Source organism: Aulonocara sp. 'chitande type north' Nkhata Bay, linkage group LG12 (assembly GCF_057382095.1).
Source record: "Aulonocara sp. 'chitande type north' Nkhata Bay isolate Kocher_YH1m ecotype deep benthic linkage group LG12, A_spYH_male_GT1.1, whole genome shotgun sequence".
NCBI lineage: Eukaryota > Metazoa > Chordata > Actinopteri > Cichliformes > Cichlidae > Aulonocara > Aulonocara sp. 'chitande type north' Nkhata Bay.
In genome coordinates this window covers 26887903-26913675 of record NC_141355.1, presented here as the reverse complement: position 1 = coordinate 26913675, position 25773 = coordinate 26887903, and the positions used below count along the sequence as shown (strand labels likewise).

General features: G+C 39.4%; 1 protein-coding gene across 2 annotated transcripts; it reads right to left on the bottom strand.

Moving 5' to 3' along the window:
- Positions 1 to 1016: 1016 nt before the first annotated feature.
- ghra (growth hormone receptor a) lies at positions 1017 to 25305 on the bottom strand. Of its 2 annotated transcripts, none has more exons than XM_086314698.1 (10): positions 25163 to 25305; positions 22773 to 22891; positions 11486 to 11615; positions 11121 to 11290; positions 9877 to 10055; positions 9120 to 9273; positions 8877 to 8967; positions 8677 to 8746; positions 7763 to 8001; positions 1017 to 7661 (listed from the first exon to the last, which is right to left on the bottom strand). In XM_086314698.1, the coding sequence occupies exons 1-10, from the start codon at positions 25201 to 25203 to the stop codon at positions 6902 to 6904; spliced, it is 1953 nt and encodes a 650-aa protein (XP_086170824.1). In that variant the 5' UTR covers positions 25204 to 25305; the 3' UTR covers positions 1017 to 6901. The 2 variants fall into 2 exon arrangements, with proteins under 2 accessions (XP_086170824.1, XP_086170823.1); XM_086314697.1 differs by having other exon boundaries at positions 25133 to 25218.
- Positions 25306 to 25773: the final 468 nt, after the last annotated feature.

The following is a 25773-nucleotide window of genomic DNA, read 5'->3' as shown; positions in this document are numbered from 1 at the left end:
CCTTCCTCTCTCAGCTCAAATATGAGTGGTGCTGCCAGGTAGGTTTAAATGTGAGAGTATTTTTATGATTGTATGGTTGTCTGTGTTAATCCTGTAATGGACAGGAGGCCCATCCAGAGGGTACCCACCTTTACAAAGCTCAAGGGAAAATGGAAAAGTGAAGATACTAGATGTTAGGTATTTTAGTACCATGGGAGCATTTACTGGATATTGTTTTATAGTGACATTATACAGGAAAACTCTGTCATTCAATAAGGCCCCTTTGTTTTAGTTATTTTTCTCTTTGACCCAAGAATTGATGTGTGAGAATCACAGGCTGGTACAAGGTTGAAATACCACAGAGATCACTCCCTCAGCTACATTAGTTTCTTAATCTTTTAGACGCCTGTTGAAGGCCAAATGGTTTGTTTCAGATTTCACTAATGAAAGAACTCTTCGTTTTGTGCCTTGAAAATATGTCGCTGAGATAATCACAATTGTAGCTGAACTAATAAACTACACAAAGGATGCTTCTTCACCCAAGGGCAGGAAGACGCTGCCTTATCTTGGTCTGTACTGGTTTAAACTGATAAATCTGCTGTCTCATGAATTTTACCCTCTATATAAACTGTTGTACTTGTGAATAAAGTTGAGTCACTTTGGGAAGACAATCTAAAGCAGTCTCTGTTTTCTTGTTCTCCCAAGCTGCTCCCGAGCTGCTCGTACTAACACGCTGAATGGCATGCTTGAATATTACTTGAGAATATATTTGACTGTGTTACAGACTAAGGGACATTCTCTGCTGATAGGTGAAGGTACATTCTCTGCTGATAGACGTCCACGCCTCGGAGGAAGCCGATCCACGGAGTAGGCCCTGGAAATAGTTTCCTTCACTAGATGTCACATAAAACATTACCTAGTAAAAGTAATTTTATTATGGAAATTATGATACAAATAAACATCGCTTTATAAGAAAATATAGGTAAATAATACTATTAAACACATTAGCCTATTAGCCTAAAACAGTTAAAATTCACTGTTGAAATGATTGGGAAATTCTTAAATGTTATCATTCCACAAACAAGTAATAATAATAATAATAATGGATTGGATTTATATAGCGCTTTTCAAGGCACCCAAAGCGCTAGTATGAACATACTCTATTAAAGTTTCTTGTTATGTAATAATGTAGTAATGATATTTCTGATGCAGTCATGTTTATCCGTTTATCCCCTGTTACCTGTGGTTACCACTACACACACACACACACACACACACACACACACACACACACACACACAAATAGTCTCCGACTAGATGAAAACTGTCATAAAGTTGATAAACTGGCTCAGGACACTGAGGAGTTCCTGATTTAGAGAGTGGGATTTAATGTTTCAGCAACTCAGAAAATTTGTGAGTAGATACTTTTTCCCTTTAGATGATCTGGAGATGATTTCTGTAAAAAGTGTTTTCACTGTTTTCCCAAATATGTATCAGCAGGTGGCGATAAAGATCTAGACAATAAACCACCACTACACCACCATTGAGCCATTGAGCTGATGTGTATACTGTTGAAGCCCTTCCATTCATACAGATTTGATAGAGCCTTTAATTGACAAATTCACTGACAAATCCTCCCAAATTAGCATATTTCATACATTTCATACAATGAAATAAAGGGACTTCTTAGGTTGTTGGGTTACTCTCACATTTTCAAGGATCAAAGTGTCTGTTTCTAGTTTCCTGCAACATATCGACAAATGTGCAGAAGCAAAGCACACATCGCACTTCCAGTTTATGTTATGCAATTATTTATTTGGCTAAAGGAAAACACTTTGCTTGCACATGCTGATGACACGCTTACATTTCTGGTTTAAAGTGATTGCACTGATGAGTTCTTGTTGGTTTGGCATTGTATGACTGTTTGCTTGTTATTGAAATAGCTTTAGATGCAACAAACATTAACAGAAGTGTCATCTAGAAGAGGGGCACCTTAAGCTCATCTTTCTATACTAACATTGGTGTAATGATGCCAGTGTCCAGCTCCAAAATCTGTGAAATTATTTTAAAGACTTAAAGCACACCAGCTTCTGTTCAGTGTTATAGCTGAATTGCCTGTTGGACTGTGTGTCTGAAAAGGTCAACAAGCAACCGGAGGTAATAAATGAAGCTGAGGTGGACTGCTTGTGTGGGCGTAATTGGGCTGAAGATCCAATACAGAGGAACAGTGACTTATGGGTAATTACCTGCAATGTCCTGAGACAAAGAGCTGTGAGTGGCTGTCTCTCTGATTCAATCAGCCCCACACAGAGCTGGGCAGTACACAGCCTGTCTTAATTGTCCGATATGCTTTCCCCTCGATGCACGGATGCACAACGTTTCCTGCAGCCGTTTTCTCTCCATTTATACCGGCAGCGACAGAGACTCACACGCTTGTGAACTCATTCGCACAAAGTTCCTCTGTGTTTCTCACAAACAAGCTCACATTCTTCCCACTCCAACTGCCACACATACACGGATGCAATTCCAGTGTTCATCTCTGTCAGACACACACACGGAAATCTGTTTGCATTTAAACTCTAAGACCACATTGGGCAGCAAATTTTCTTCATTAACAGCCTTCTTCTGTCACTCAGTGCTGATCTGAGCTGACCTTTACTGTGCAGTATGCACTTTCAATGCTATTATACTTTTAATGACACAGCTGGCAGTGGTTTTGGGAGGTCTTGTGAAGAGCTTGTTGAGCTGCATCTTGAAACGGAATTAGTCATAAACACTGTTGTAAATTATCTATAATAAGTAACATGATCTCGATAACTCGGGGAAATCTAATTTGTCTAGTTTACGTTTGCATTTAAAACGCTAGATTAGTTGAAAATAAAATAACTGGTCCAACACGCAGCGTACAAATTGGAGATGGAGTTAAATGCAGCTTAGAAAGGCGCTTCGTAAACAGCATTAGCAGTTAGATTTGCCTTTGAAAACATTTTTATTTTTTCATTCTTGAAGACAACATGACAAAAATAATGACCAAGATGCTGTATATTTATTTTGTAACTTGTCGAGAGCTTATTGATCACATATACAACATCAGAAAGGCTCAATTGGCAAGAGAACAATATCAAATAAACATCACAAACAAGTTCTTAGCCCCGAGTAAAACAGCAGCCAACAGACAAGGACAGCGGCTCCAAGGACGGAGGGGGTGGGTGTGAGGGGTTTGTGTCAAAATATGAAGAAAACAAGCCAATGCAAACCGAAACGTCATACTTGAGACCACAATGGTGATGGGTCTGATTTTGGCATGCAGAACATTTCCAGCTTTATTAATCAAGATGACAACACGGCAGCGAAAATATTACTCATGCAGCACCATTCACAGTTAATTTGGCTAAGGTGGTGGGGCAGACAAATAAATAGCACATGGAAGGAAAGAGAGTGAAACCACTGAAGGTCATTAAAAATCAGGCTGTATACCGCTGTACTCAAGTCAAGAATGAAAGTGTTTCCTCAACAAGCTGAAAAATGTGTGGCTCGGTGCTCTTTGCTTGATAACGAGCAACAACCAGCACAGATTCCAGCAAAACTACTTCCAGACACTGTAGAACGACAAAAGCCACACTTGGACTGACAGGCTGGGGGCTAAAAGGCATCATTATAAAATATTTTACCCCCGTCAAAAAATGCACTTTCAAATAATGAAATGCTGAAATCACATAGCGGGAGGAAAGTCCGAGCACAGAGTTACAATATACCTATTCACTCTGCCTCTTTTTTGATATGACTTCATTAAAAATCTGCATTTATCTATCTATAAATCTTCTAGCAAATATTAAATACTACATTACAATACATCTTTCTAGTAATCTGTTAAAAGCAATCTGTGTAAAATACGTTCTTTAAACAAAACTGAAGCTTATCGACACTGATACTGTTCCTCACTTTCTGATTACTCTGCTGACTAGAAAATATATAATACTAGTTTATAGCGCTGTTTTTTTTCACTCACTTGATACAAAATATGTCTACATCAGATATATATTGTACGTGTACAAAGTGCTTCTTCTAAAGTGTCTGTAACATTTATAAGCTTGAAATAACATTTGAAATGTAGTAAACATTTGCACAGCTTGAAGAAAAGAAGCACCTCCCAAATATTTCTATCGTACTGTAACCTTTAAAAAACACTTTAACAGATTAAACTTTTTTTTTCTTCCTTTTTTTCCTTTTTCCACATTTCAGTTTGTACACTTTTAAAAATCACCATGGTACAACTGATACAGGATCAAAACAGTGCTTTTCCCATGATCTGATCTTCCTTCATAAAGTCAGAGAGCCTTCTGGGGGTCTTTGGATGAGTGTAAACACTGTGAAAGATTCTCGGGGCGAAACGGTCACGTTACAATGCTACTGATTACGGACGTCGCCTGCAAAACACTTACGTACATGTTATAATGATCGTTGCGCTCTCTCGACTGACACCACAGTAAGGCTCAATGCGGGAAATATACATGCACTGAGCAGCAATATATTGTGGCTACTACTAATGACGCAAAATATAAATGCTTGTAATTTTACAGCAACAGTCAATATATTAAGACTTTTCTGCAACAGCAAGGACTCGCTGGGATCATTCGCGCCAGGCTGCAACGACATAATGCTGAGATATAAAGGCGAGATAGAGAGAAGTGGCACATATTTATCAGATTCCCATTAAAAAAAATCATTTTATGGCTCTTGCATTGCTATGAGAATGTCGGATTAAAAGGCATATATTATCTGACTCATCTATCCACTTATCTGTATTAACGATGTATTTCTATGCTGGATGTGCTTCCTTTGCTCTGTAGAATACATTTGTGTTATGGTGAGAAAAGCTCATTTGGAGGCTGCCAAATGGAGGCTGTTCAGATTCAGATTGATTTCACCCACATTGTGCGCATGCGCCATTAGCGTGCTGCCTGCTGTAACCCTAATTTCCTTCGGGATTAATAAAGTATTCTGATTCTGATAGTATTACAAAAATCCCCCAATTCCCAGGACAAATTTATTGTAAACATTATAAAGATATCTAACTTATTAAGCAACAATATATAACTGAGCTTTTCTTGGGGAGGAATGCTCGCAGCTACATACATGTCAGTTTGCAAGTGGTCAGTACGAACTTTCATAATCACTTTGGATTTGAAAGGTTTTGTGAGCATGATTAGCAGGATGCTTATTGTGGTTTGCAGCTGATAAACTAGGTGAACGAGGCAAAGACTAAAATATGATTAAGGGAAATAGTTTTACGCATTATTGTCTTGTATGCATGCACGCACGTGCGTGTTGCCGTTGCAGTGCTTGTGCAGATTTTTAAAAGCGATATCTCTGCACAGTTCACCTACACTGTCCACTTCTAGATCTTGCCTGCACAAAGCAATGCATAAATGCACAAGTTGTGATTGCATAAACATAGTACCATAGCACAGAACTGGCAAGCCACTTATAATATTATAGGCACAGGCTGTTAAAACTTGGCAGTTAATAGGTAGAAAGATTTAGCTAATTACATTTAAAGTATACTTTCACAGTCTTTCAGCTTGCTTCATTTACACCAGAGGAATACAAACCCCAAGAAGAAAGCTTGAGCTTATGGTTTAAGTTAAAAAAATACGCTGCCCTAGTCTCTCTGAATTGCTAGCTGTGTGCATGTGTCCCTTTCTCTCCGGTAAACTACTTAATCAACGTGCCCTTGAGCAAGGCACTTGGTGGTGCTCTGTAACGTATAGCCCAGTTTTCTCCCAGCTGTGAGTGAAACTGATAGAATTCTTCCTCATAATACAAGTGCTGCACTTCAGTGCAACGTATGAACTTGGCGTCAAAATTAAATGTCAATAAATAACCTAAAAAAAAAACAAACAAACCACACAATTAGATATGTATATCAGCGTGTGATATTCAATTAATTATGGGTACTAGTCCATGAAGTGTTTTAATTTCTCTACTGTGTCTACTTATGTGTAAGTTAGTGGTTTCCTTCATTTCCCAGATTTCCTTTAAACACTTTCCACGAAAAGAAAGAGGTATAACTGTGACTGGACTAACTTTAATTTGCTGTTGGTGTTTGTTGCCCTGACTTTGGTATCTCTTGTGTGTGTATACGCGTGCTGGATGTTTTTTTCTATTTGTTTAAAGCATTAAACATTCTATTGAACTAGAGGTTAAGAGGAACATAGCTTGACATTATACGACCTCAATTCCATTACTTACTCTGAAAATATGAACAGCTACCTTTTAGATAAAATGAAGACTGGAATGCAAGCTAAATCTGGATAGGTATTGAACAGTGTACTTGGTTGTTTTTTTTTATAAAAATATATCTCTAGTGAAGTGCTAATATGATATGATGAGATAAGAACGGTCTATTGATAAACTGATAAAGTACCTCGTGGGGTAAACAGCATCACCGTCAGCAATGACCTTTGTTTGGTGTGAAAACTCACACCATCAGTCTTGCACTGAAAGCACTCTGTAAAATTAAGACTGTAACAGTGTCATTGCTCTGGACACAATAAGCCAGAGATACAATGCAACACAAGGCAGTTAAGCATTGATATTATGTTTGCTTGGCTCACTGTAATCATGCATGGATGCATGAGATGCTGACGAAACAGAGCAAACTGTGCATTTGGTTTATGATGTTAATATTTGGCTGCCTCAAAAGAAAGAACTGCTTTAGCAGATGCAAAGAAGTTAAGAGAGTATCTTGTAGCCTTTTATATCTGCCTTTCAGCATCCTCTGAAAATAGACACCCGTACACATCTCAGCCGCCCAGTGTGCTGGGAGTTACTTGGTTTCCAACGGGAATCGGGTAGGACGACTGCGGGTAACTTCCTGGTGAATCAGCCTTACATGTAAAGGTCTGATGTCTTTGTCATTTTATTGTGAGAGGTTTCCCAGCAGGTCTGGGGTAATGTACCCCACAGGCATAGGTGCCTTGAGTGGGTGCTGTGGCAGGCAGGAAGGGGGGGTCTGGTGGCTAGGCAGGTTAAGGAGCAGACTGTGATGACTGTCTAACTCCTGAACCACTGTGTAGTCTGCAACAGGAGCAAAAAACTGGGGGGAGTCAGGAAGAATGTAAGGCGACGGATTAACCTCCATTGTGGCTGCAGGTCTGGGCTCCACTGGCTGAGGATGTATGATGTGGTACCCCTCACTGGGCATGGGAGAGCTAGGGGGAGGAGTGCTGATTTGCTGGATACTGCTCTCTGTACTGTAGGCACTTCCTTCTGGATCCACTACTAGCAGCTGAAACTGTGGCTCTTTTTGCTTCCGTTCCTCAGACTCCTCACTGTCTTCACTCTCTTTCCGCTTCTTTTTTGTCTCCTTCTCAGCGGCTGAGATGCTCTCCTGGATTCTGAGTTGCTGTCCAGGAGACAACACCACACCACCAGAGGGCATAACATTGCTAACCTGAGCGTAGAAGTCTGTGTTGACCCAGGTCTGGGGCCCTCTGGTTTGGGTTTGGATGAGCTGTCTTTCACCTGTCTCAGAGGCTGAGGATCTTTCTACAGTATCAAGGGAGGTTTCCTCTTCATCAGGTTGTCCTGGTAGAAGCGTGGCCATCAGCATTAGTGTTTCTTCTTCAGGGAGATCTGTGTTGTAACAGGTGGCCTGGGCGGACTCAGCATCTGGACCACTTGAGGAGAAGCCAAAAAAACAAGAAAAGCAAAGAAATGAGTATTCACGGAGCTATTTGATTAAACAAATAACACCTTTAAATGTAAATCTTTGCCATACCTGATTGAATTAGAGCAACTTATGTTGATGTGTTGACTGACAGGTTGGGACTGACCCAGGAGTTTCTGGGTGTCTGAGCCCCGGTTATCCTCCTTCTCTCCACTATCTACATCCTCTGTCTCATTGACCTCCATGAGCTCCACCCACAGCTCATCTTGGTAGAAATCTGGTGCATAAATGGGCAGGCCATCCATTCCTCCACCACTCAGCATAAAATTCAGCTCATCCAGCTTCCCCTTCTGCAAGTGTACAAACAAGTGTTCTGACATTTAGGCTCCAGAAATGGACAGTTTCCTCTGTAAAACACTCTGACTTTGCAGACTTACGTCTAAAATTTTAAACCCAACAAAAAGTGTATGGCAGCTTGGTCTACTCACAAATTAACAACATAACTTATTTATTAATTTACATCAGGATTTTTTTTTTTTAATTGTTCAGAGGTGAGATTGTTTTGTATGGCTTTTAAATGCACTCTGTGAATAATACACCCACAACACAATCCTGAATCATGATGCTCTTTCTGTCTAATTCCCTCTGAGTGGTCCTTATGTCCATTTTTTCTTGTTATTTATATTCAGTTTTGTTTCACGTTTAATTGGTGGTTGAGTCAGATGATAAACTGGTAGTGAGTGTGAGAGAGAGACGAGGGAGTGATGTGGTGATTTTGTGACCTAACATATCTCTACAGTATGAGCCGCACAGACAGACAGGAATCTGTTTTCTATCCAAATTACAATTGAAATATAATTTTAAAAATGTGATTACACAATCCCTTATATAATGGTTTTACTTCCAAACATTGCCTTTTTTAAAATCTGATTAAAATACACAACAATTTTGATCCCCCTCTGACAGTCACGCTACTTGACTGCGGGGGTCTAGCATTTGCTTGAAAAATCACAGACCAGAAATACCTTCAATAGCTCTGAATCGATGCCTTTGATTTTGGGTGCAGGAACAGGCGGCAGCAGAAATATCATTAATCTGCAATGACAGAAGAACGAGAGAGAAAGAGAGAGATGTGCACCTGTGATTTAGCAGATGTCTCATTGTTTCACAGATGTTTTGGACACCACAGATGCATGAAAGAGAGGGAGTGCGTGAGTGCTCGTACCGGTTCTGCTGAGAGATGACTATGAGCATGATGAGTATGAGGATACCCACAGTCCCAAATACAAAAACCAGTGTGAGATGGACAGGAAACTCTAAGAAGCAAAATGAAACAGAACTCGTCATAATAATGATGACAACCAGTCCTCTGGCTTCATCAATCATACTGTGTTAAATGCTCAAAGAAAAAAAAAAACAGTTTGCAGTTCACCAAAAATGCATTGCATCATTCTAACACATGCGTTACCTGTGCTAGGAATCTCAGTCACTTGAATGAAGATGGATTCACTGAACTCGCCAAATTTAATGAAAACCTGCATCCTGCAGCGGATGTGTACTTCATATTCTTTTCCTAAGTGCAGACCGTAGATTGTCTGATGAGAGTGTGGCTGAATCTCCAACTGAAAATTGCAAAAACAGACAAACCTTTTGTAAATTAAAAAAAGAAATGATGATGATGTGCTTAAAAAGAATGATGCAGCTATCCTGACAGAAATAGTAACAACACCAATGTTAAAGGCTGAGTAAGAAAAGGAGGGTGTCAAGAGGTCCGTTTTTATTTTTGGCACCTGTAACTACACAATTACTGATGCACTTCAGATAGACTGGATAGATGACATGCTATTATAACAGATGGACGTGAGGTCCCCAACCATCAGGCAAGCCAAGCGGTAATGAATACGAGCCTGTACACAGTCCCATGGCCTCTGACCTACAGATCCCTCCCTTCTCTTCCTTCACAGATGCTAAGGCCTTGCTCTGGCTTCCACAGCCTTGCCAGCAAAGCTCCAACTGCATTTTAACTACAAGTGTTCAGGGGGGAGGGAAAGAGAAACATAACACTCTGCTTCGATGACCTACAATCCATTTTTAAGAGCATGAGATTTGCTTTTTTTATTTGTGTTAATGTGCATGTGCAAAATCTGCTTTTGTCAATGTGAGGAACTGTGTGTAAAAAGAAATAATGGGCAAGATTATTAAAAAGTTAGGAATAAAAGACTTACTGCTTCCCAGTTTGTGGTATTTCCCTCTCTGTACTGCAACTCATACTCCAAACGCATCCATCCCAACCTAACATCAGCAGTAGGTGGGGACTCCCAGTTAACCATGACATCATAATTTAGCCTGGAAGGACTTATAGTCAGCAGGGTCCAGTTTAAAGACACTGGCGGGTCAGGACGTACTGTCAGAGAAAAGGCAAAAGTTCATATTCGAACAGAAGGAAAGGACACTTCTAGTTACTGATTTGGTATGCTAATTTAGGATCACATAAAAAAGGTTAACAGAATACTAAAAAAATACTGCTTATGTTCAAAAAGTCAATATCTGTTCAATCCAGACTGTGTCACTCCCTTTACAAAGATTAAAACATTTAATTCCATTTAACAGATTTAAAACTAAATGATCAACACGTTTTGTTTTTCTCTTTTTTCTTCATTAATTTAACACGATTGATGAGGACATAAGGACAAAGCAAAGAAGTGAAAACCTCCACGAAGTCATAATTATTAAAGAAGGAGTCCTCCCATCACATTACATTTGTGTAAAACATTGATATTTTGAACTGAGACTGGAGCAAATGCAAGCAATATTGATTGAAACTGCACAGGTCTGATTTGATATTATCATGAACACATCACAAATAGATATTTCTTTGGTATAACTGGAAACGTTGGCCATAAAGAAGAGGGGGAGAAGGCATTTTAAACAATGTCAAGAATCATCTGGAGCTGATTCAACAAGTAGTTGCTACGCTCCTTCTATAAACAAAGAGGTTTGGAAGAATAAGCAGCAACTAAAAGCCTGACCCTACTACAGGTCAAGTGTCTAAGACAACATCCACAATTAATTTATACTCATAAAAAGAACAAACAAAGATCTTTCCATGAAGAAGATGTCAGGCAACATATGACGTTGCCATATGATAATATATTGCTTGTCAGCATCTTCTAGACTCAAAGTATTTACCACTTAAGCACTGTTTATCTGACATAAGTCCAAAAACAAGTAGAATTTCCAGGTATCCTTCTGCACGAGTAATTCATTGAGCTAGAAGTAACCATTTTGTGCTGAAATATGAATATATAATTACATATGAATACATTAAGTAACATCTGTAAAGATCTCCTAATGCTACAAAGAATTTTTACAGACAACCTGAAAATGAGAAACAGTAGGATGTCAAATTTTCTGATAAATCAAAACTTTTAAAAAAATCTGTAAATATGCACAAATCTTGGCTACTAACCAATATTCTCCACCCTGAAACAGTCATCTTCATTGAAATAGGTGATGTTGTTTTGAGTGCGAAGCTGCATGCAGTAAGTGATCCATATGGATGTGTGATTTGCATCAAAGAAACATTCCCTATTTGAATGGATATACTCGGGACACTCCTTCCACTGGCTGGTAGGAGACCTGAATGAGTGAAACAATGGCAGAAGAAACATAAGAAGAAGTAAAAAACTAAATTCTTGTCAAGTAAAGGTTATACCATCATTAATGGAGCTCACTGATTCACACAAAACAATGTGCCTACGTGAAGTTTTCTACAAAACAAGCAATTATTAGGATTTCTGAGAGTAAAGCAAGCATTTTGGAGATTACACTTACTCTTTCTTAAGGTAGAAGACTCGGAGTGCTCCAGGGGAGGAGAGGTTGTGGAAGGTGCCAGGACTCCACCAGCAGCGGAACGTCTCCTGGTCCCTTGATATACACTCAGTAAAATGAGGCTCAATGAGAGCTGAAAGACAGAGTTAGAAGAGCAACGATTAGAAAGGAAGTGAGACTGCATTAGGATAATGAATCACCTTTATTAACATCTATCAGCGTCTGCAGGGGTTTTGCTTTATTCGTCTAACAATACAGAGATACACGGTCTCCTAGGGGCCCGCTATCAATTTGAAAATCATTGCTGTGTTTTCAAATCATCAAATGCGCAAGATTCATGACTTCTGGTGGTGTCAGACATCACTTTTTCACGGAAAGGCTGAGTAAACTTGCTGAAATCTAATCTTAACCTCAGAATTGCAGAAACTTGCCACAGTTGAAAACAATAAAAACACAACAGATAATAGCACCTTAAGGTTACAATCCACATTTAAAGACTATCAGATGAGCTCTGGGTGTTAAGTGTAATCCTGCATTATTTATACTCAAAGAGTTGCTAGACAAATGGAAAATGCTTCCACATGATTTCTGAAACAATGCACAAATACAAACTTGCAAATGTGCCAGAAATATTTTATTCCTTTCTTTTAACAACCGCTGCTGCTACCCTGTGAATCCCATGAATATCATTGCGCGCACATACCAGTAGAAAAAAAAAAGAACTTGCTAAAAAAGTATTATGCTGCTAACGTTTCGATGTGTCCAAACATTTCGTAACAACCTAACCCCTCCTCCCTCCCAGCCCCCCCGCTCCTGTCGGAGATCAGTTTCTCGCCCAGGAGAATATAGAGTCCCAGAGTTTGGTGCAACCATAAATAAGCAGCTGAAAGTACCATTGATTTCTGCTCCACTGGCTCTCCGCCAGCTCTCTCTTCTCACTGCCTGCATTATAAATCACACACAGACCTAGAACATAAACATGCATCAAAACACAGGGGAAAGAAATTACAGACCAACTGGAGCTGATAGTTTCTAAACATAAAACCAAAACATATCTCCACACAGACTCGTTAAAGATTGTTCACTTGTAAAAAAAAAAAAAAGAAGAAGAAGAAGAAGAAGAAGAAGAAGAAGAAGAAGAAGAAGAAGAAGAAGAAGAAGAAAGGCACGTTACTGGCATCTGCATACAGACATACACCTACCAAGCATGCATCCTGATTCAACTTACACACATCTAACTACAACAAGACAAGCTATCAACAAGACCAACTCAGGCAGGGCAGTCAACGCACACACCATTTATTCACGTGGAATATAAACCTACTTCGTTTCCATGCTATTTGGTGCCAGTATAACCTCATAATTCTCTGCATTCCTGTGCAGTTGTGCCTTTCCCACCTCCCTTCCCTTCACCTTTTGCACGCTGTTGTGCTTCCCCGAGGTTTGCTATTTCAGCTCGGCTTCCCTTCCCCATCCAACAAATTCCAGCTGCAACCATCAAAGAGCTTTCTGCAGACGCTGAATGCAAGAAGGCCTTAGAACTACAGAAGAATAGGATACTACAGAAGCAAAACTTCTAAGGTCCTAGGGTTTTTATATGGGCTGTAAATTTGGGGGGATAATAATTTGTATTGATTGGTACTTACACGTCTGAAAATGTTTGGGGTTACTCACAACTCACAAGACTTTTTATGATCATCAATAATTACGTAATAAGACGTGCCTTTTTTTTTTACGCGTTTCATCTTCCAGTTGTTATTCTTGTCTGCGAGAGAAGAAGAATCTTGAGGTCAAAGAGCAATGCCGTATTTTTAAAAAGCTATTTGCATTTTTTGAACTTAAAACCATGTCAAAGGTGAAAGGTTGAGCCGCAACACCTGGAGGGTCACACTCTAATTTTGTCATTCTCTCTCATTTCCTCCTTTTCAGTATTTCAAAGGATAAAAACTGGACCGTTCCAGCTGTAACTGACTCACAAGCCAGGGGTAATGTTTTGACAGGAGGATGTTGATTACCTGACTACATAGGCTTGTAATATTTTTTTAAGGCTGTGCTCACATTATCAGCATGTAGTCATATATAACTACATATATAACTATACTTGAGTTCCAGTAATGGAAAGCTAAATCCTGCCTGTACCTGCCAGGTACTAAATGAGCTGAAAGCCTGTGGCTGGAAGAAGAAAACTAATTTGAACATGTGTGTGCGTATGTGTGTGTACATGTGTGTGTACATGTGTGTGTGTGGGTGTACTGCCTCATCCTGGCTGTCCATATGTATCTGTCTGTCCACGTGGATGTGCAGCTGAGACTGATAAACAGCTCTTAGCTTCACGTCCTCTCTTCATCAGTCTGTGTAGAGGAGCTAGGAAACCATTTATCTACCTCCATGTCAGCTTTAGCCATTAGGGTTTAAATCCACTAAGAAACCTAAATAAAGCACTCGGCCCTAGGCTCTCACATCGGCTGGCAAACAGAACTGAAAAAGGCGAGAGAAAAAGGTGCAACCAGCATTTACCAGTTACCGCACTGCGAAATGCTCGATTGTAATGAGGAGTGGAATGATCACCTTTTCCAGCTCATTTGCAGATTTAAGTTAATGTTGAGGTTAGTCATGCTCCAAAAGGCTGACTAAAGGAACAGCGAGATGTGATGGAAAACGAAGAAGGAAGAGTGACGCCACTAAAAAACAAACATTAGCCGGTACTACAAATGTCACTTGATGAAAAGAGATGTTTTGAAATTAAATCAGAGCAGCATTTTCTTTTAATCGATATTTCTATTAATAAAGGCAAACTAAGTCAGTGTAGGCGACTGTTTATACGCTGCAGATCATTTATAATCTGTCCCAACTGTCACCCCATGTGACGTTCCCCTGGGTTCAGTTTTGGGTCCATTACTCTTTGCACACTCTTCATGTGTGCAAATATTAGTAGTTACTGACTGATGCATAAGGAGCATGAAAATGAAATACATATGGTTAGCTACGCTACTTTGATCATGTCATGACAGAAATGCCTTAGCATTTTTTTAAAAACTACTTTCTGTATCTTTGTGAAAACGTAAAAGTTTATGATTTTGTTTTATCATGAATTAGATTCGCACTAATAGATTTCCATGTAAATGTTCCATTACATTTGTCAACCGTAAAGCTCTTTAGCCCTGTTTACCCCATATTGTGGGCTACATCTATTACTTGGGACTTTTTGTTCGGGCACATGTTTAGGTATTTTTGTCCACTTCTTACTTATGATCACTATAAACAATGCCAAAAAGACATGTAAATGAGAACTTCTTGATGTCTCTTCATTGTGGTTTTAGTTTAAAAATGATTTGGTTGCCCTGTACTTTAAGAGAACACACAGACCTGCCAACTGAACCTGTTGTCCCCAGTCACATTGTTCACATAACTCAAGAGTCTGCTCTCAGTTGACCACAGAAAAACCCCATAAAATGACATGACACTAAAAGCAGCCTTGTTTCTGGAAGTATTCATTTAAACCATAAATATAAATGATAACATTTATAGGAGTAAAACTATAACTTAAACAGCACAATTTTAAAATAATTTAGCATAAACCCCCATGCTAAAAATGTTGTGACAATGTGAGATATGTAAGTAAAAACAGAATTTAATGATTTGCAAACTGCATAAACCAATATTTATTAACCAAAAAACGAAAAGATATTAAATATCTAAACTGAGAAAATTTGAAAAAAAAAAAAGGAGGGGGGGATTCTGGCAACAAGTTTCTAAAAAAGTTGGGACAGGAGCAAGTAGAGGCTGGAAAACTAAACGGTATTACAAAGAAACAGCTGGAATAGCATTTTGCAACTAATTAAGTTCACTGGCAACAGTTTATTAACACAACTGGATACAAAAAGAACATCTTAGAAAGACGGAGATTCTCTGGAGTAGAGAAAGCAAGAAATTCACCAGTCTGCAACAAACTGTGTCTACAATGTGAAACTATTTCAGAATAAGGTTTCTCAATGTAAAATTGCAAAGACAGTACATAATGTCATCAAAACAGACAGAGAATCTGGAGAAATCTCTGTGAGCAACAGACATGGATAAAAATCAATAAGGGATACCCGGGCTCTCAGGCAGCACTGCACTAAAAGCAGGAATGATCCTGTCATAGAAGTCACTGACTGAGCTCAGGAACACTTCCACAGAAGACCATCTTTGAACACAGTTCGCAGACAGTGATTTCTGTGTTCTATGTGAATAAAACATGTTTATGAGATTTGTAAATCATTTAATTCTTTTTTTATTTACATTTTGCACAGTGTTGCAACAGTTTTGGAATTGGGGTTGTGTTTGAAGGTGCTAGTTTTCCAGTCATTTCACATATGCCTTATTCTACGCTCCCCATGTCTATTACACATCTATTCTTGGCAGGTGTTGAGCCGTAGTACCTGCCTAGCAAACTTGAGACCTTTCTGGCTGTTCAGCACCAACTTCTGCCATATGATCGTTTTTTTCCAACGCCATCATTCTGTTTGTGTTTGTGTGTATTTCTGTTATCCAGATGGAGAAGTTGGCAGCACATGCTGACACTGTGCTAAGAGTAAAAGTGCCTGTCAGTCTGCACATGCCAAGTCCTACATTATATCCCTGCACCAGAGCCCAAAGACACACGCACACATGCACAGGCGCACACACGGTAGAAGTATAACTGTGTGCAGCACACAACGTAATTTTTTTCCCATGGGAACATGTCTTGGATGACGAGGAAAAGAAAGAATCAGAGAGAAAAATTTGAGGACAAAGTCTAGAAGAAATTTATTTCATATTCATAATACTCTCATACATCTTCGTCATCTTCAAATAAAACAGGCAATGAAAATTACAAGCTCCAAACTGGGCTTAATGGTGAAGGTTACATAGTGACTTAGGACATGGTGCAACTCTTGACAGAGCCAGTAAGAGCGAGAAGCAGGCCAGAAGAGAGCGGGAGAAAGGTGAGCGATTGCAACAGGATACAAACAACGGAATGTAAATAGGTGATATAAATAACTCCCAGCTTGCACATGCAGTTCCATACTCAAGTGCACGGACACACACAAATGCATATGCACTAAACTTACACCTTGAAAACAATAAGCGACAAAAAATATGCCATTGTTCTGTTCCTTGAATACATCCTGCCTCTCTGCTCAGTAACACAACAGAACATGCAATGGGGCTTCTTCTCGTTTGAAGCTTGACTGGATGTCAAGTTCTAGATTCATCTGAGCCTCATGACAATGTTCATAGCTTTGAAGTCCCTGAGACACAGCCCGGTGTGTTTAGCCGCGTAGTGACCCAGTCAGCTTATTGTAGTCACAGTGACTAATGATGTTAATCTTCTCTAATGCCATTACAGCTCACAGATTTAGCTTAGTTATGTCATATTATGTCCACGTTCAAGTAAAGAACAAGTGTTGTTCTTGCTCCTAATTTTGTTCTTTGGACTTTGTACTGGAGGGTGTCAGAGATCCTCATATGGGACAAATCAAATCTCTATTACAGTGTGATACATCAACACTGTAGGGAGGTGAAATAAAGACATAATTTCTAGGTTAGCTGGTATTCAATTAGCCTATAGGTTTTTATTTATGTTTTCTGCTATATTCACGATTGTTAGCAAACTTTCTTTAAGGCTTTTCTTACAGTTCTTTGTATCTGGGACTAGGGCTGTGCGATATGACCAAAATCTCATATCCCGATATAAGAATTCTATCGTCCTGATAAGATATAAATCACAAAAATGTAACATTATCTGTTAATTCTGTGAATCTCGGGCAGCTCGACTTGCGGGAAGTCGAGTGTTTTAGCCACAGCTGCCCTGGGGCAGACTGGCAGAAGCCAGGCTGCCATATCGCGCCATCGGCCCCTCTGGCCAACACCAGTAGGCGGTAGGGTAAATTTATTATATCATATTACATTATATCCTCTTTCACATTAGAGCCACGACAGGACCCACTAGAACATGGGAACAAGTAAAAGTGAAATATAAGAATATTCTACAGAATGGTAATATTTATCACTTATATTGCTTTTAGTCTCTTGCAAAGAGACCCTGAAATAATCTGTTTGTTTGTTTATAACAGCAACCAAGAAAAGGACAGAGCAAAAAAAGACAGGTTGTGGTCCTGCACCCCCTCGTCAACAAGTTGGTTAAGTAAATAATACCCTCACGGGAATATCAATATCTCTCTATGAGCACACTGTCGCGCTGAGCTAAAGGATCCTGTCTATCCCGCAATATACGCTGAATTCTGAGAACTCTCCTTGTCAATCTTGCACCTTCCGCAATGGGTGGCTCGCGTATACGGACAGGACATGGCTGCGACAGACTTCCCAAATCCACCTTCGCTTTTATAGCTGTGGTCTCTCATCTTGATTACACGACGTAATTTACAATTACTACTCTAAAATATGAATTACATCTGAAATAATCAAATACATGAAATAGAATGATTAATAGTACATTTCCCTTTTTTTAGGAAATGACCTGTATGTATCTGTATGAAATCAATAAAAGGATCAAGTACTGCATTATCTTTAGTTACATTGATAATATTTATTTATGGACAAACAGTGGTAAAATATCGCTGTTGCTTTCGTATAAATGAAGCGGACATACCTGAGTGGCCGCGATCTAATCCTGTTTACATAAAGTAAACCTGCTCCCGAGCAGGTTTACGCTTACGGATCTGTTGCTATGACAGCAAGTCCCGGATGAGCTTCGGAGAACCGAAGGATCCAGGATCGCGCGAAATCGTCAACAATCAAATCCAGCTAACTTACTTAGCGAGGTACGAAGAACGGGCCCCTGGTAACAGTTTCACTCCTACTGTGTGATGAATATTTGTGGTTTTCCAAAAAAAAATCCATCTACTGTATTTGTATGTGAGTAATGCAAAGTGAAACTTGGCTTTGCATTTGGTGTGAACACACCATAGCTGTCATTTTTCTTCTTAATTATTATCTCCCCTGAAAAAACACTTTATTTTCATTTAGTTTTTTTCTTTAATTGGAAGCTTTCTGTCTTAAAGCAACCTTCCCACTTTCACAACTCTCAGTCCTTTATTTGCAGTATGAAGACTCCATATAATGAACACAATTTCAAAACAACTCTTCTGATTCTTGTGAATCAACAATTTGTCGTGTAAACGTATTTAGTGCGCAAAGTAAGACCATTTCCAATCACATTAGAGAACGAGGCACAGCGACTGCAGTTATCTATGCGAGTGTAGCGGGAGATACGCCGCATGAGATGCATTCTCGCCACTGGCAGCACTCCGGTGTAGGAAAGCGTGCTTGCTTGGGTAGTGAGTGCAAAGAGTCGGGTCAGGTGGCAACTGCTCATTTGCTGCGCATGCATCGGATTTACCTGCTCTAGTGTCACATGCGCTTAATCAGACCACATGGACCTTGAACTCTGGACATGGCAGAGAAAAGACATTTTAATGTCCAAGCTGTCAGAGTCAGGTATTTGAATTCTTGTCTCTCTGCCAGGAAATGCAGACAACAGTCCAGGACTGTTGCTGATGTGTGAAAATGTTTTTTAATCTATCCTCTGGTATTCCTCCATCCATCCTGCAGCTTATGACACTTTCCTATTCAATGTACAGATATGAAAATCAGGGCAAATTTTCCTGCATGCAAAATGTTAAATTAGTCTTCTTTGCAGCATTGCTTCCATCACACAGCACTTTCCCAACCATGAATTCCCCTCAGCTTCTGCTATCTACAATATGCATGTCTCTCTTCTGCTCTTCCAACTTTGTGTTTAACTTCAGGCACCATTACCCACACAAGGCCCCAACTTTGAAGCTCACACCCACCGCTTGTCGTTGAAGCAGATGTAACTGTGGATTGTGTGTACAAGCCAGATGGACCAAACCTCTGCACGGTTACCACTAGCTACCACCTCTGTGGTAAGGAACACAGCCCTGTTGAACAGAATCAATCTATGCGCTTAAGGAGTGAGGTCCTTTTGAGCCACACAGACAATCAAGGAAGGAAGGTTGTGGAAGAAAAGAAAAGAAAAAGGAAAGTGTGTGTGAGTGTATATGTGAGCAAGGATAGATAGAATGAAATGACTAACACAGCCTATAATCACTATGGTAAGCCTTTAACTACATAGGAGCATCTCCAAATGTCTACTCTTGGCTTGTTCTGTGGCTCGCCTAACAACAGACATAAATATGCTGCAGACACAGAATTCCAGGAAGACTCTTTTAAGTCCATAAGCAGAGCAACAAAATGATTTTAAACAACTCCAAAAGCATAATGCTGAGGGTGGCTCACATACTGCACAAGACTGCATTCTTACTGTAAGCGTTATTTTTTAGGTATATAAAAAAGCCCATGCAAAGCATTTTCCATTTAAGCCGTAGTGAGAAGAGCAGCTGTCCAGATTGGAAGTTGTGCAGTGGTGAGCTTGGGAAAGGCACAGGCTGCATGTGTTTGCTCATGCTATCACAGGCTGCTTTGTGTTTACAGATGTTTTAACGGTTGTTGAGGAAGACCAGGACTGAACTACCACAGTGGTCACTGGGAACCATTTCAACATTTGAGGTGAACCAAACAGAATGTTCAATGGTTTTGACATCACCTGGTTATCAGCAGTTTTTCCTGAGAGCTTATCAGAATGGTACTGTAAAAGTGACAGAGATAAAGATATTTGATCCACTTTGTTAACAACGTCAAAAGGCCCAAGGGCAAAGACACAGAGCTCAAAATGTATCCTCAGACATTAGTCTCAGCTACACCAAATTTATTACCTGAACTACGTACCTTTCCCTGCTTCCTCGCCTCCTCCTGCCACATCAGAAAATATATGAAAACAATCACGGGAAGGCATAGAAATTATAACCCGTAACACGAACCTCAACTATAAATAACAATTCAGGCCCGAGGCAAAGAAGATGGACTGATTTACAACAAAAATCTGAGAAAGAACGGTTTCTTTTGCACCAGTACTGGCATCGGGAAGAGAAATAACAATATGTTCAGCACTTGAACTTTCAAACTTGATTCCACTTATTCCTGCTATAAAAATCAACCTAGAGAGCCTGTGTACCATCCTGAACATGTATGACTGAATTGCAACTTGCCATAATTAAATATAAAGTAGTTTTAGAGCAGTGAACAGACCGTTGGAGGGGGCCTGACCCCCGCACACTAAAGAAGTCAAAGGTGGAAAGTTACTTCTAAGACATTTTAAAGTAGGAATCAATTATTTTTATAGGAAAAAAAACTTTAAATGAGGGAAAGAGAAGAACTTTAGCTAGATAAAAGATGGTGAAACGTTAATTTATTGTCACTGTGTTTCAGATTGCTGCAGATTGCATAACAGCAAATGGAAAAAAAAAATAGAAAAGACGCACTAGTGTGGACTTGATCTTAATTTGACCGGAGAAAACACGATGAGTTGGCATTCTTCGGTGGATTCCAGTGGTATTTTTCCATCTGTTTCTCATTAAACCCATACAAAGGAAGATGAAATGTCTTAGTAAATTGGCAAGCTATTTCCCTGTTTAAGAATACCGAAGATATGGCAAAATTACAAAACTAAAACTACTGCTTGATTCCATTTATTGGTTACGCAATCAATAAAACTGTGTACTGATAAATAAGACAATCAAGCTGTGTTTTCTTGAACATAATGATCTGCAGGCTCTTTGTACTCTCTGCTTACAGCAATCTGAGTTTGCATTCTAAAAGCAGGAAAACACTGCACACTATTAAATGTCACCTACATCAAAAGCACTGTAAAAACAAGAGGGAAATAAATTGTCCAATGCTGTCAACTGCACTATTAATAACTTAAAATAGCATATAAGGCATGCCATACCTTCCATAACCATGCAGACATGATGTGCTGCGATGCTTAGGTGCTCTTTTTCAAAGGCAATCCAAGTATAGAGAGAGATTTTACTAATGCAAATCTAAGGTAATGATAAATAGTTTGCATGTAATACGTGCACGTGCAAGTGCAGGGCCAAAATCAAACAGTTTAAATTCCACTAATGTTTCTCCAGGTAATATGCATGCTTAACATTCTGGCAACAGGTGCTGCAGCAGCCAGCAGGCTGCCCAGAGATGGCCTGGAGATCTCAGGTCACTGACTCATGCTGTCTGGCTCACCTTTTAATGGCAATGAACAGATGCACCTAAGAATATACTCAGAGCACACTACCTTGCCAAAATATAACTGGTTTGCACGCTTTAAGCGTCATTAAATGTATGCAAATGTATTGAGCATCTGATTTCAATTATAGGCCTTTCTCTGGATCAAACAAAAACATTCAATCAACAGATTAAGACAGAATTAAGCTGCCTGCTGATGGTTAAGCTGCTAACTCAATCTTTTTGGACTACAATCCTTACCATAATAAACTACAGCCAATTAATTTGGATGGAAATAAAGTCTTTTCATCCAAATGTGCACAACTATAATCCCAATAGATGCCTTAAATCCACAATGTACTGATTCATTGCTTGAACAAGAGTCAATTCTGTTTTATCCAAGCTGAACCAGGTCCATCTGCAATAAAAAACTTTGGTCACAAAATGCCTTCTTATCCGTCTTCCAGAAGTAATCCTCATAAAATACGTCCAGGAATGCAGACACTGCTGCACAAGAGATTTTCCTCTTGACCACCTTCGACTGATCACTTTTTGGGGGTTGCTAGGAATTTCTCAAACCTGTTTGTTGCAGAATAAGCACCATTTTTATTTTCCAGGTTTGACACTTTTACCTTAGTTGTAGTTGTTTCTATCATTGGGCTAAAATGTCAATTCATTATTTCACACTTATTTTGTGGTTGTTTGCAAGTTTTTGGTTTTAAAAGGTAAATTATGGCAACATCAACTCATTCCCTCATCTGCAGTATTCTTTCACCTAATTATTTCAGATAGATCAGTGGCACCTGGGTTAGCTGGCTGAACATCCTGCATCATCCTGTCCCTGGACTTTGACAGAGCAGCCCCAGTCATATATTTACCCCGAGTCTATTGATCACTATCCTGCCTGACAAGCCAGATCAGGAAAATGCAGCGTTTGCTCAACAGTGAACCTTTCCACATGAATCTGAACAAACAGCACTCTGCAACTGATGTCTGACAAAAGACGTGATAACAAGTGTCAACAACATGCTGCACGCAAAACACACTTGTTAATATTTGATGAGGTGAACATAGAAAGAGAGAAGAATTATTTTTTTTCTCACATGTTATTTCTCACTCTAACTGGTTGTGACACAAAGCTGTAAGAACACCAGTAACTTACCTGATGATGTCGTGTGGTCCCAGTCTGTGAGAAATGTAGATCCTGGAGAGGGCAGCCAATCCAGGGAGGAAAGAATGAGAAGAATCAGGAGATTAGAGGCGAGTGAGAGAGCCATGATGCTGTGGAGAGACAGAGGATAGAATAAGAGAGGACAGAGACACTGTGATTATAATTATCAGCTGAACTCCATGGTGACACTCCCATGTGAACTAGCCTCCTTCCCCCACTAACGCCATCTTTTTCTCTCTGGCCTGTGAGCACAATTTGTGACCGCTATTTATTTCAGTTGGTGTACATGAAACCAAACACTGGACAGGATGTAAGGAATTATCACGGGAGTTTACAGCTACGGCATTTCAAAGCTGAAAATATGAATGGTGGGGTTTACGTGTGTTGTTTCGCTTTGTGTGAACTCTAAAAGAAAACATTTTTTATCATTTCAGAAAAGATCTCAGTAACATTTCTATTAGTTACAGCTACTTGAAATAACTTTTCCATGACGTACACGCTACCTTCTGACTGTTTAGATGGTTAAATCCATTCGTTTCACAGTCGATTACATCATTAGACAGATATATGCTCCTGAAAGCCTGTTATTAGCGCTAGGGCAAGTTTTTAAAACATTACTTAGCTCCATGTTTCTTTGGTTTATTAACGATAAATGTGTCAGTATTGGAAAACTGATGCACTATTACATTTAAAGTTATTAGTGGAAACAGATGTGAGTTAAAACTTCCAACAAATAAAAAGAAAAATTAGCATTTGTTTGGAATAGCTGTCACCATTTGAGTGAATAAAATCATGTTCCGATCCATGCTTAATCATCCAGGTAAGGAAATTCCGGAAACTTGATTCTGTGATTTGCAGTGGGAGAATGTCACATCCGCTTGAACAGAACCAACTTTCTGGGAAAATCATGTTCCTTTTGTATCAGCTGGGAATTATAGATCTTTGCTAAATTAGAGTTATTAGCATTTTCTGTAGGGTCGGTTTCTGGTGGGTAAGCAAAAAGTAGTTATCTAAATCCACAATGATGCCAAGAATGTCAAACCCAACAAACTGGCTTTTCAAGACCAAAATATTTTAGATAGAAACCAACAAGTAGTTTGACTTTGGCACTTTGGATCTAATTATGAAATCCTGTATGGCAATTAATGGCAATTTTAATGTATGACACAAAAAGGGTAAAATATCCTTAAAAGAAAAAGCTGTTGAGGCTTAACTTGTAGAAACTGTATTTCCCAACAAAAGTTCTAACACAAACTCTCCTGCCATCTTTGTAAAACATATATTTTAGTAGTTTATTTATTTGAAAATATGATGGCAACTAATTCACAAAACGCTCAATAAGTCAGTGTTAGAGACAAACTCTAAATATAGGCCAAATTTTCAGTCCGCACCCTTGGCTATTTACAGCTGTGGCTCCACGACTTTACTGGGCAGCAAACAACCCCATCCCCACAGGATACATTTGCCTAAATTACGTGGTCCAAGTATCTTAAGATTCCTGAATCCAAGCTTATCTCATTTTATCTTATCTTCCACATTATCTTATGTAATCTTGTCTTATCTTATCTTGCAGATCCCACAGGTTACAGGAACTGCTCAAGACTGGAAAAGTCTGGTATCTTAAAAAACCCTAGCGACAAGAAAATGTCTGGATCCAGCTCACTAGCCCATATTTACCACACTAGTCATCCATTTACTTGATTTGGCTTAGATTTATTACACATTAAAACAAAGAGTCTAGATTTAAGGGAAAACAACATCTCAGTTTGACAAAAGAAAAGGTTTTCATTTCAGGCTTTTAGTCCAAGGATAGACTTAATCCATGTCAGTAAATCTGAAACATGAAGCACAACTAAAGCAAGAACAAACGGAAAAAAACAACAAAAAACTAAACATTGCAACATGGACAAAAAAAACAAGAATCAACATAATTTTGCAACTCTGGTTCGTCACATGTAGCAAATTTTTTAATGAATGTGGCAACAGACAGGTCCACTGTAAGCAGTCAGTCATATTTGTGCTGATGACTTCCAAGGGTCCAGAGGTCATATAAAGCCAAGTTACACAGTGCAAGAATTTATGGCAGAGAACTGTCAAGAGGCAAGCTCATGCAGACTTACTTAAATGTTTCTCAAATGAATTTCATATTTTTGGCTTCCGTTCTGTTGAACAATTATTAACCCGTCCGATAAACACTTTCAGATAAGATTTTTTTTTTTTTTGCTTGTTTGTTTGTTTTTTCCCCCTTGGAAAAGTTAAGTTCATTGCACTTCTTTTTAGCATAATTTTTTTTACTTCTTTAACATTCTTCCAGTAAAAGTACTAAATTGGAGCAAAGGTGGCCCCTTTACCCCAAAATATGTCCTGATGTTAATCCGTACTTTAGTCTCACCCTTTCACATCTGGAAGCATCTGTGGACATCCTGGCAAGGCTGGTGCTTCTTCTCCATCTTGTGCAAGCCTGTCCCCCGTTTTTCTTCCTCTCTCACCCAATTACAAACTCACAGGCTGACAGGAAGAGTTGTCTAAGCCAATCAGAAGAGAGGGAGGCTAAACCCAGGCCTCTTGGGGTCCCTTGGTAAACATTTAAGGCCTGCGTCCTCAACCCTCCTCCCACTACCTCTGCCCTAAAGCATACACACACACACACACACACACACACACACACACACACACACACACGTGCATACAACATGAACACATCACACATACTAAGGCACACAGATGCAGACCTTGACTTGGCACCCCTCTGCCAGCACCATGCCTCTCCTATGTTTCCTTAAATCTACTATAATCATCTATGTTTGTTCTAAAGAAGCTGACAGGGGAGGCAGAAGCCAAAGAAAAAAAGGTTAGGGGGTGAAAGGACACATCGTTTCTGTTAGTCCCTTCTATAACTGAAGAAGGACAACATGTACACAAACACTCGCAGAGCAATGTTGCAAGCTAGAGTTTAGTTTGAGCTTCCTTTAGCGAGAAAGCAAAAAACAGA